Genomic DNA, 11,582 nt, shown 5'->3' with positions numbered 1-11,582 from the left:
TTTTTTTTATTCCCTTTGTTTTTCTCTGATTGTGCTCCACATAACAGCTGTGCAAGCTGAGTACTTTTGTTAGAATTTGAATTAAATTGAAATAAACTTTGTGTTCCTGTCAATCGCTTCATTGTGATATTAATATGACACAAGTATCAGTTAACTTGGCAAAAAAAAAAAACGAATAAATAAAAGCAAAATAAATACATAGCCAGTAGAAATGTCCTCTAAAGAGATTTTTTAAAATTTTATTACTGAGTAATTTTTCCGAGCCTGTGCTTTTTCTCTTTTACTCAAGTAAAGAAGCTGAATCAGTACTTCAGTATTTTTTTAACACAGGATTCAGTACTTCTACTTGTCATGAATAGATAAGTGATGAATATATGTATGTTTGACACCTCTGTTCCTCATGTTTCCACCTGAACAGACATTTCATCACTTATCTACTGCTTATTGCTGTTTGTTTACATTACACTTTCAACACAAGCTTTTTCCAACTTTCAAACAGCAACCAAAACCTTAATCTTATTCCACATATGTTAATTAAGGATAAAAGCTAACAGATAAGAGACACATTAATGAAAGTGTCTTATACTAATATATACCCAGTAAGTAAACAACATTCAATGTACCTAAAATTCAGTAACTTCAGTCTGTCAGTTTAGTGCCAAGATAAACAAACAAGTCACATGTTCCAGACTGCAACACGCTGAAATGTCTGAGCAAAAATGTTTGATTTAAGTACTTAGCCATTTCTAGTTGATGATAGGAGAAACATGTTGTGGTGAGAATAAGGCATGGCGGGACCACAGATCAACATTCAGAGCCATTTTATTCACACTTCTCACCACAGAAAACACCCCCACACACCTGAGTCCCCGTGTTTTAACTTGGCGGGCGTGATTACGGATGCCGTGCAGGTGCGTCCGCCCTCCCTGCACGGCAACGCAGACCACGCCCCACCACACATGGCAATCTATATTCTTTGAAACTTGTAGTATAGATTTTGTCAAGGCTACTGGCCTGACAAATCCCAGCTATATGAAATCATAACCATGATGAGGATAAGGAACACTGTGTGTGTGCGGGCATCACTCTTGTGTGATTTTGTGCAGGGTGGATTCTGAATATACCGACACTGGTGTTTTCACCAGAATGTGTTATTGACGCAGCCTGCCTTAATCTGTTCTGAAGGCAGCCACAATACAGATGGCAAGATCGCACATACATGTCTTCAACACAATATGTGAATGCAGCAAACAAACACAATACACCCAAACAGACAAGGGCAGAGACAGAAACACTGCGGGTTAGAATCTCATTCACTGGCTCACTCGCTCGCTCATACCTCAACTAAAGGAAGAACAGACACATGCATATACATGCAGCACACACTCAGCCATTTGATCTTTGCCTGTGTTTGACTTGCACCGTCATACAGTGGCTTAGAAGAAGTCACACATGTCCTCAAATAATGAGATTAAAAAGCAGGCTACTGCAGCTTCCAGTCAGAGGGTGTGGGCTCAGAGATAGAGGAAGCTTTTCAATGCTATTTTCAAAACTGTGCAATTGTGAGGGGAAAGAGACCTAGGAATAAAAGAAGTAGATTACCACATAGTGTTTCTTGTGGAGAAATAATATAAAACCAGACCATTACATGATGACCATTCTTCCACGTTGTTAAACAAACAAAAATATGGTTTACTGCTATACAGGGAGTGCAGAATTATTAGGCAAATGAGTATTTTGTCCACATCATCCTCTCCATGCATGTTGTCTTACTCCAAGCTGTATAGGCTCGAAAGCCTACTACCAATTAAGCATATTAGGTGATGTGCATCTCTGTAATGAGAAGGGGTGTGGTCTAATGACATCAACACCCTATATCAGGTGTGCATAATTATTAGGCAACGTCCTTTCCTTTGGCAAAATGGGTCAAAAGAAGGACTTGACAGGCTCAGAAAAGTCAGAAATAGTGAGATATCTTGCAGAGGGATGCAGCAGTCTCAAAATTGCAAAGCTTCTGAAGCGTGATCATCGAACAATCAAGCGTTTCATTCAAAATAGTCAACAGGGTCGCAAGAAGCGTGTGGAAAAACCAAGGCGCAAAATAACTGCCCATGAACTGAGAAAAGTCAAGCGTGCAGCTGCCAAGATGCCACTTGCCACCAGTTTGGCCATATTTCAGAGCTGCAACATCACTGGAGTGCCCAAAAGCACAAGGTGTGCAATACTCAGAGACATGGCCAAGGTAAGAAAGGCTGAAAGACGACCACCACTGAACAAGACACACAAGCTGAAACGTCAAGACTGGGCCAAGAAACATCTCAAGACTGAGTTTTCTAAGGTTTTATGGACTGATGAAATGAGAGTGAGTCTTGATGGGCCAGATGGATGGGCCCGTGGCTGGATTGGTAAAGGGCAGAGAGCTCCAGTCCAACTCAGATGCCAGCAAGGTGGAGGTGGAGTACTGGTTTGGGCTGGTATCATCAAAGATGAGCTTGTGGGGCCTTTTCGGGTTGAGGATGGAGTCAAGCTCAACTCCCAGTCCTACTGCCAGTTTCTGGAAGACACCTTCTTCAAGCAGTGGTACAGGAAGAAGTCTGCATCCTTCAAGAAAAACATGATTTTCATGCAGGACAATGCTCCATCACACGCGTCCAAGTACTCCACAGCGTGGCTGGCAAGAAAGGGTATAAAAGAAGAAAAACTAATGACATGGCCTCCTTGTTCACTTGATCTGAACCCCATTGAGAACCTGTGGTCCATCATCAAATGTGAGATTTACAAGGAGGGAAAACAGTACACCTCTCTGAACAGTGTCTGGGAGGCTGTGGTTGCTGCTGCACGCAATGTTGATGGTGAACAGATCAAAACACTGACAGAATCCATGGATGGCAGGCTTTTGAGTGTCCTTGCAAAGAAAGGTGGCTATATTGGTCGCTGATTTGTTTTTGTTTTGTTTTTGAATGTCAGAAATGTATATTTGTGAATGTGGAGATGTTATATTGGTGTCACTGGTAAAATTAAATGATTGAAATGGGTATATATTTGTTTTTTGTTAAGTTGCCTAATAATTATGCACAGTAATAGTCACCTGCACACACAGATATCCCCCTAAAATAGCTAAAACTAAAAACAAACTAAAAACTACTTCCATAAACATTCAGCTTTGATATTAATGAGTTTTTTGCGTTCATTGAGAACATGGTTGTTGTTCAATAATAAAATTATTCCTCAAAAATACAACTTGCCTAATAATTCTGCACTCCCTATAGATACTGATGCAAAACCAGGTAGAAAGATAGATGTATTATAAATGTATAGTATTTATTTCTTCTGTTGTTTCTGAATAAAAAATAATGCAAGAAAAAGGAACAGCACTCGGAGATCAAATCCTCTAAACTGTTCTGCAATTTTAAAGAAACTGATCTGTATCAGCGGTGCAGGTTAATGGATTCTTTCTTTGACCGTGCTTTACCTCTCCAACATATTTCACAAAATGTGTCCTAGCAGCTTTGCATAAAAAATAGGTAAACAGAAAGACAAACAAGCAGCGCTGAACACCCACCTCTATCTCACCTTATGCCATGGTGAAGTAAACAAATTATAACCATGAAATTTTTGAGAGATAGAAATTAGAACTGTTTGCCCCACTCCCCATGCACATAAAAAAATATATATTATTATCATTATCATTAATTTTTTTATTAGTAATTTTTATTATCAAACGTAGATGTCAGCGTTACATCTACATTACACAAACCTGTGCATTACTTGTACACAGTGTATACGTTGCTGACATTTTGCTACATAATACTTTGGCATCATTGGAATGTGCTGTCATGCATACCTGTAAATAAATACTAATGGAATAGTGATGCCTGAATACTTTCTCTTCGACCCAGTATCACAGCAAAGCATGTTAACATGATATCGGGTTGTTGTCTTACACAATGAATAAGAGGTACACAACAACTGGGGGAGCTTTCTATAACAGCTTTCTAATAGTGTGGTAACTGTGCAATAATAAAGAAGTAACAATACGGAATAGCATCTTATTACCAATAAATTACCAAAGTAATATCCAAACAATAACCAAGTGATATTGTATCAACAGTGGTTACACTGAATACGGTTACAGTGAGATGTATGCGATTGGGTAACAAGGCACCAAAAACTAGGTAACGCAGTAGAAACAAGCAAATACCAATAAGGCAAACAAATTAGTAATAGTACCATAGTATTCTAGTATAACATCATATATAATAGCCTGCTAGCAATAAAATGCTAATATTTGGATGCTTGATTATTTTATGTTTATAATAATAAATTAACATTAGTTGATGCTTTATGATATAGGAATGCTATAAACATTTTATAACACTGGAATGCATCCAACCGTATGCCTTCTGCAGTCTTCTTTGTTTGACGGTAACAGAGTAAATACTGTGGCTTAATCATGTGGAAGCACATGTGGTAGTTTCTGTTCAATAACCAGGAACAAATAAAATGTTAATCTGCATATATATGAGTTTTCATTTGTATCACATTTGCTACATAAGCCATATTTTTGCAATTTAGTCATTAAAAATGTGTCATGTAATTTATATCATTTTTTTGAGGTTAAAAAAAGTCATTCTGATGATGCTGAAGTCTCATAAACTCACAAAAACACATGTATCAAATATGACACACTGGGCTTTAAAGGGTTAATATCCTATTAAAGCAAACTTCAAGTAATATGATAATTATTCTTAAAGCATGTGTGGAAGTTACCACATTATTACTGAGCTGTAATGAAAAGTCCTACTATTATTTGCATTACTTAACGTCCACAGCATGTAATCTTGAATTAACTTTTTTCAATTACTCTTTATCTGCTAAAAGATACTCTGCTGGCAGTAAACGGAGGATGAGAAATTGTGTGGAGGAGAGAAGAGAGAGAAGTAAAGAGGAAGCAGGTGTACTGGGGGAAGGGCAGAGTGAGGATAATAAACTGGGGCACAATGGGTAAGCTGGGCACCCAAGTGGAGCTGTGAGGAAAATCATCTGTCAGCTGACTGAATAGTGTGCAGAACAGGGCCATGAATGAATTAGCTCACATATGTTTGACTTGTCTCGACTGTTTTTTTCAGGGGGTTTTTGCCCCTCTGTGTAGATACTAATTGAATATGCACCGATTCACCTATGCTCATCAGGACTGTCACTGACATAGCCTCTCAATACTAACCCCAAAAGCATTTTTTTGTTACTTGAACCTAAACTCTGAAGAACCTTTTTAAAATAGTGGACCCCCCCCCCAACACACACACACACACACACACACACATACAGAAGCATGTGGCCAGAGGGGCCTGACGTGGGGAGATCGAAGGAAAAGAAAGGGGGTATTATTAAGCAGTTTCCTTGCCAGATGGTGCCCTGTTGTCCCCATGCATGAAGAAACAACAATAGACCTCTGAACACTTACACTTACACACGCACACATAAGGCAGCTGTGACCAGTACAATACATCTGTAATGGATAAATACTGGAGCTCAGATAATAAATATTACACAGATAGTGTATATCTAACCACTGAATGGAAATGCCTACAAACACCCATGCTCAAAAATACTCCTATGTGTAATGGACGGAGAAGCAGGATGGTTTACCGACATCCTTTTCTGGACAGGGTGCAAAAATAACACACTCACCCACTCACAATATGTCAGGAGACTGAACAGCTCAGTATAAGTACATGCAGAGAGGAAAATGATTTGTCTGCCAACAGACTGAACAGAATAAAGGAAATGAGCAAATTGGCATCAGTATTTTTACTTTTTTTTTTTTATAGCCTCCGTTCAAAATAAACCTTGAGAAAAGTTTATCATCTGCATTTAAAGCTATTTAAAATATTTGTACAAGCCCTTACCTGATTAAAGGCCTTGCTTGTATTCCTTACCTTGGTAATTTGGTAAGGGTGATCGTGGCTCAAGAGTTGGGAGTTCGCCTTGTAATCGGAAAGTTGCCGGTTCTTGGACAGTCTCGGTCGTTGTGTCCTTGGGCAAGACACTTCACCCGTTGCCTACTGGTGGTGGTCAGAGGGCCCGGTGGTGCCAGTGTCCGGCAGCCTCGCCTCTGTCAGTGCGCCCCAGGGTGGCTGTGGCTACAATGTAGCTTGCCATCACCTGTGTGTGAATGGGTGGATGACTGGATATGTAAAGCGCTTTGGGGTCCTTAGGGACTAGTAAAGCGCCATTTTGAATCTGTCTGTTCACTTGACTTAATCACTTCTCTTTCTTAGCAATTGTTTCAATGTCTCACTGTGGGATGGGCCTCCCTCATATTCCTCAAAAGGATTTATCTCATTAAGTCAGTCTTGATTGGCTGGTAATGGCAGTGACTGTGTCAGGCAGAACCACCCACCCTTAAGTAGCTTGCGCCACTATGCAGTCAATATTCAACACACCTGAAAGATAGGCTAGCTAGGCCAGGGGTGGGCAATCTCAGTCCACGAGGTTTTTAACCCTGCAGGTTTTAGATGTGTCCTTGAACCAACACAGCTGATTTAAATGGCTAAATTATTTGTTTTGGGGTTTTTTTGTAAAAAAAAAGAAAAAAAAGTTAAATGGCTAAATTAGCTCCTCAACATGTCCTGAAGTTCTCCAGAGGCCTGGTAACGAACTAATCATGTGATTCAGGTGTGTTGACCCAAGGTGAGATCTAAAACCTGCAGGGACACCGGCCCTCGTGGACTGAGATTGCCCACCCCTGAGATAGGGCCTGATTAAGGGGTTGTCGTTCCAAGACATCTGTGCGTACACTTTACTTTTGTCTGGTTCTACACACTGGAAAGTGTAGCCCAAACAGTACCACTGTAGGTCTTCACTTCTATAAGGGGGCTACTTGCTGATTGCTGGTGCTTGCTTGAGATGAGCTTGTCTGGCAGTACAAAAGGTCTCCATATCCGAGAGTGAGACATCAAAATCAATGTTTGGAATGAAAACTTTGGGTTATTTATGTAACCTCTGTTCTCACAGTAGCGCAAGTGAGATGTTTCACCAAATAATCCTTCTTGCTGGCTGAAGTGAGAAGAGGTGCTGCATCCCATAGCACAATGTCTCACTCATGCAACTCTGAGAACCAGGGTTACACAAGTAACCTAAAGTTAGTTTCTCTATAAAAGCTTTGCTGTTTTCTCTTTATCCTGAAGTCACTCCCTCTTCATTATCTATCGTTCTAATTTTCTTCTCCTTACCACTAATTATCAAAACTTTTTTTCTTTGACTCTAGTGGTTTTAAGTCGACAGCAGCGAAAGGTGCAGCTCATGCGGATTCGACAGAGAGAAGAGAGGCTGAAAAAGGAGAAGGAAAACAAAAAGAAGAAAAAGAGACAGAGCCAGAAAGCAGGGCACAAGCAGAAGACTCATTCCCATCACAACCACCAGCAGTACCACCACCCAGCAGCATCTCACCCTCATCACCAAACTCAGAGCTCTCAGCCTCCTAAAGTCCCTCCTCCTCCTCCTCAGACTGAGCCTGGCTACCACCGCAAAGCCAACTCCAAAAGGCGCTTTGATGGAGATGTGCTGTCTCCGGTAAGCTATAATACTGTATCTATTCTTAACAAGGTAATTCGATGAAAATCTGAACATCCTCAGTCCAGGTCATTAAAATGTTTGTGTTCTTCGGATTCTCTGAAATTAGATTTTGGATAAAATTCTACATTCAAGTCACAGTTTTAATTTGAGTAGAATGACATCAGTGTTCCACTCCGCACAGTTAAGTGACAAGTTCAGGACAAATAAGTGTAGGAAAAACAGAAACTGTTTTATTTATGTACAAATGCACTGCACAGCAAAATCTTTATTCTCTCTGTGCTAAACTCCTGCCAGAGGGCAAGTCATACAGTTTGACAGCCATTTTTGCTGATATCTCCAGGAATTTATTTAGCTGTACTTCTGTTAAGCGTGCACACAGTTCCTTCGGTGATCATGCCAAAGTAACGAAGAAAGCCTTGCAAATTAAAATATATATATAAATATATATATATACTTAACTAATTTTTTTGCTACAATAATAATAAACTGGGACAATGAAGAGTAGACACACAACTACACCAGTCATGCTCAGCTAAACATGTGCCACTCAACACGACTGGCTCATATGTTCTTCCCAACTGCCAGCTTTAGCATTTCAGAACTCTCCCACACATTTCTGTTTAAGATTCACTAAGTGTCTTCTCCCTATAATGTCTGGCTAAATTAAGTGTCTGCAGGCTTCAGGTTCATATTTAATGTTAAGATAAGGGGTAATGATCCTCTTCAATGGGACTTCAGAAGAAAACTGAACAGGGATAAAAGTGTCACATGTCAGACTTTTCATTGAAGAATAATTGTACATGAGTGCAAGCTTTTGTGTCTTGCTGTATTTACATATGCTATATACCCACCGCAGCCCTTTATTTCCTGTCTGTCCACAGAGTTACATCAGGAGTTTCAGGGACAGACAGACAGACAGACGGGCGTACTCCCACAGTAGAATGATGAGCCGGTCTCGGATGGCTGAACTTGACTATGACTGCGGTTCTCAGGTGCCCCTTACAGCACCCAGTGGACCCCCAGTTCGCATCTGAGGCAGTTAATTGCACAGATCCACACACACACATGTGCACCATCACAGGCTACTTCAAGACTCACTGATAAGGATAAGAAACCTAACCTAACCTAACCGTGCCAACCCAATCAACTGCCTATTAAGCCAACAGGAGCTCAAAGTGCTCCAGAGGTGGTGTGACCCACACTGCTATTCTCCTGTCAGACCCACTGAAGTATTTATTTGGTCTGTTTTTTTCCTTTTAATGTCTAAAAACAGTGATTTTCTTTGTCGGAAGTGTGAGTCATCATATGTTATATTTGGCTTCTCTGTAATTGTACTTACATGGAAAACACTGGAAACAAGTGAAACGCTCTTATGCATAGTTAATTAAACTGTCTCTGTTGAACATTTGATACGAAGATTTATACTGGTTGGTTCAAGCCATACAATGTAATTTCTAGTGGGGAAGAAAAATCACTCCACAGGAGCCCCACATGATGTTAGAAAAAAATTGCATTAAAAAAATTGCCTTTCATCAAGTTAAAGTAAAAGAACACTTTACTCCAAAGGTAATTAAAGGATTAAACATTTTGACTTAAGGAAGCATCTGCTGTGAAAAATGACTGAAAAGCAACATAAAAAAATCACAGCAAACACTGAAACTCAAAGGGAGCTCTTCTCATTTAAAAGGTCATTCATGAAGTCTTTTTTTTTTATCTTCACTGACAGCTTGTAAATTCAAACGTTGCAGCACAAGGCCTGTACTGCTTCAACATGCAGAAAGAGACAAGTTTAGGTGTGAATTGGATTAAACGGTTTACACCAAAGACAATGTTTGTGTTATTTCTGTTGTCAATTAAGTGTCATTCCCTGCGCTGTTGTGATTTTCAAGGAGACTGCTTTTACATCTCACCACTTTCCTTGTATCCTCTATTCTATTGTCAGCCATTCCAACTACAGACCTGAACAGGATACTCATCTGTCTGCTCTTCTTTCCTCTCTCCATTAAACATTTCTGTAAGCAATGTGATTTTATTTATTAACAGTGCTCTTGTGTCCCTTTTTGCTCTTTTCCACAAAGCTTCTGTTAAAGACAAATAGCTGCTGTCCGATATTAATCATTCTGGAATTTGATTGATGTAATGAAGTCTGAGAATAATAGGCAACAGTAAAAATGTTAAAAATAGTGTATTTTTGTGTGTGTGAGTGGACACATGAGCCCTGTGGCAATTGATGGAACATACCAAATACTGGCCAAGGAGAGGGGGGGGGGTTCGTTGGAATGTATGCGCAGTATGTTGTGCATACATTAAATTCTCTTTTCTTTACCAGTTGGTGAAAAATGGTATGAAAATATTTGAGTGAAATGTTAAGTGATTAAAAAAAAAGAAGCAGCATCTTTTTTTTTTAAGATAAGAGAATGTGAAGATAAATGCGCCTGCAAGTGGCGCCCTCTGATGTTTACTTCTGGACCTTTTTTTCTGGCCTTTCTATGTATGTGTGTGCATACGGTTCAAATGTACATGCATTTGTGTGTTACTCACTTTGAAATTGAAATAAGTTCCTTACATTAATATTGTTATACTAAACACTGAGACAGGAGAAGGACTCTGAATGCGAGATGTTAAAGTACAGAAGGAGAAAGTTGTTTTGTTTTGGGGGTTTTTTGGGCTTTTTTTTAATTAAAGCTCTCTGGAAACAAAACATTGTAGTTCATGAACACTATTTCTAGCAATGTTGCAATTCCTACTTAGGTTGAATATTACTATAAATGGAAGAGTCGGTAGTAGGAAAGGAACATTTTTTAATTAAATTCTGCCTCAATATTGTTTTTTTAAACTATTGTTTTATTATAGCTTCTTTTTTCTGAGGTTTAGGAAAACAAAACAATCTGACTGCACATAAATTATAAAATAAAACTTGAGGTATGTAAGTTAGTGCCTGGATTCAGCAAAATTTACAGTACTTTTAGGCCCGAGGACCAGGGATTTTTATCAAAAGCCCATTACTGCATGTTGATCATTGTGTATATGTTTCGATTGTGCTGTTGTCATGTCACAGCTCTGACATTTACACTTTAGTTTTCTGGTCCTGGGCTGATGTAGGTAAAAATAAAAACTCTCTTCCTATCTCCAGTTCTCTTCTGTCTGTAAAGGGCTTTGAAAGGCATTTGAAGCATTTTCCTCTTTTTCACATGCATTATGCCTGTTACATCAGCTTCTGACCTGCTGTTTACTGTTATTAAATGTTGTTTCACGGTTGTGGCAGTACAAGTGTTATTTTTGGTTTTCTGCCTATACTTCACTCCTGCTTTGATCTGCTTTTGTGTTTTTATTGTAGTGTAATTCTAAACTAAACATTGCCCCTCCTCTTGCTTGTAATTTGGGGACGGAAATGAATAATTCTTTCACTGAACTTTTCTTTTATGTTGTTGTTTTTCTTATTTCTAATATTTTTTTTCATTACCTATTATATAACATTTCTGTTGAGAAAACCTTTGACTGTAGATATTGACTTGTAAATAATTTTTAAGTGTACAAATGTTTGGCTCCATTTTCATGTTTGCACCACAGTCATGTATGTAATTTATGCAGGCTATTACTTTCTGGAGTAGACCTGTTATGTTGTGATTCTGCTGTATGTCCAGTTTGCTTTGATTTGGCTGAGCGGTGGATACACTTCTCATTCAGGTGTTTCAGTGTTTCATGTTCAAATTTAGCAAAGAAAATGGACTCTGATTCGTCCTTTTCGTATCATCCAATTTAAATATGTAAAAATCGCCCGATTATTATTATTATGATTATTATTATGATTATTATTATTATTGTTATTATGTTATTAAGCATGGATTTCTATGGACCTAACATATGATAAACATTGTGATTCTATAATTCAGTGGTCTTGTTATCTTTACATTGTCATTTGTGTGTGCACAACTGTTGGATCACAAATATCAAATACTTTTTTGTTCAATCTCTCTCTCTCTGACACTCCCACAAATACATGC

General features: G+C 38.8%; 1 protein-coding gene across 3 annotated transcripts in view; it reads left to right on the top strand.

Annotated features, from left to right (window-relative positions):
* tmem198aa (transmembrane protein 198aa) overlaps positions 1 to 9,824 on the top strand; it is a 39,404-nt gene extending 29,580 nt beyond the window's left edge. For all 3 annotated transcript variants that reach the window (XM_005723299.1, XM_013908322.1, XM_005723300.1), the window contains exons 6-7: positions 7,271 to 7,575; positions 8,460 to 9,824. In XM_005723299.1, the coding sequence (XP_005723356.1) occupies positions 7,271 to 7,575; positions 8,460 to 8,612 (458 nt within the window). In that variant the 3' untranslated portion in view covers positions 8,613 to 9,824. The remainder of the gene's footprint in view (positions 1 to 7,270; positions 7,576 to 8,459) is intronic.
* The last annotated feature ends 1,758 nt before the right edge of the window (positions 9,825 to 11,582 follow it).

The sequence above is a fragment of the Pundamilia nyererei genome, unplaced genomic scaffold (genome assembly GCF_000239375.1).
Source record: "Pundamilia nyererei isolate P.nyererei 1_Seehausen unplaced genomic scaffold, PunNye1.0 scaffold00009, whole genome shotgun sequence".
Classification (NCBI taxonomy): domain Eukaryota; kingdom Metazoa; phylum Chordata; class Actinopteri; order Cichliformes; family Cichlidae; genus Pundamilia; species Pundamilia nyererei.
The sequence above is the reverse complement of the archived record's forward strand: the minus strand, read 5'-3'. Positions and strand labels throughout refer to the sequence as shown.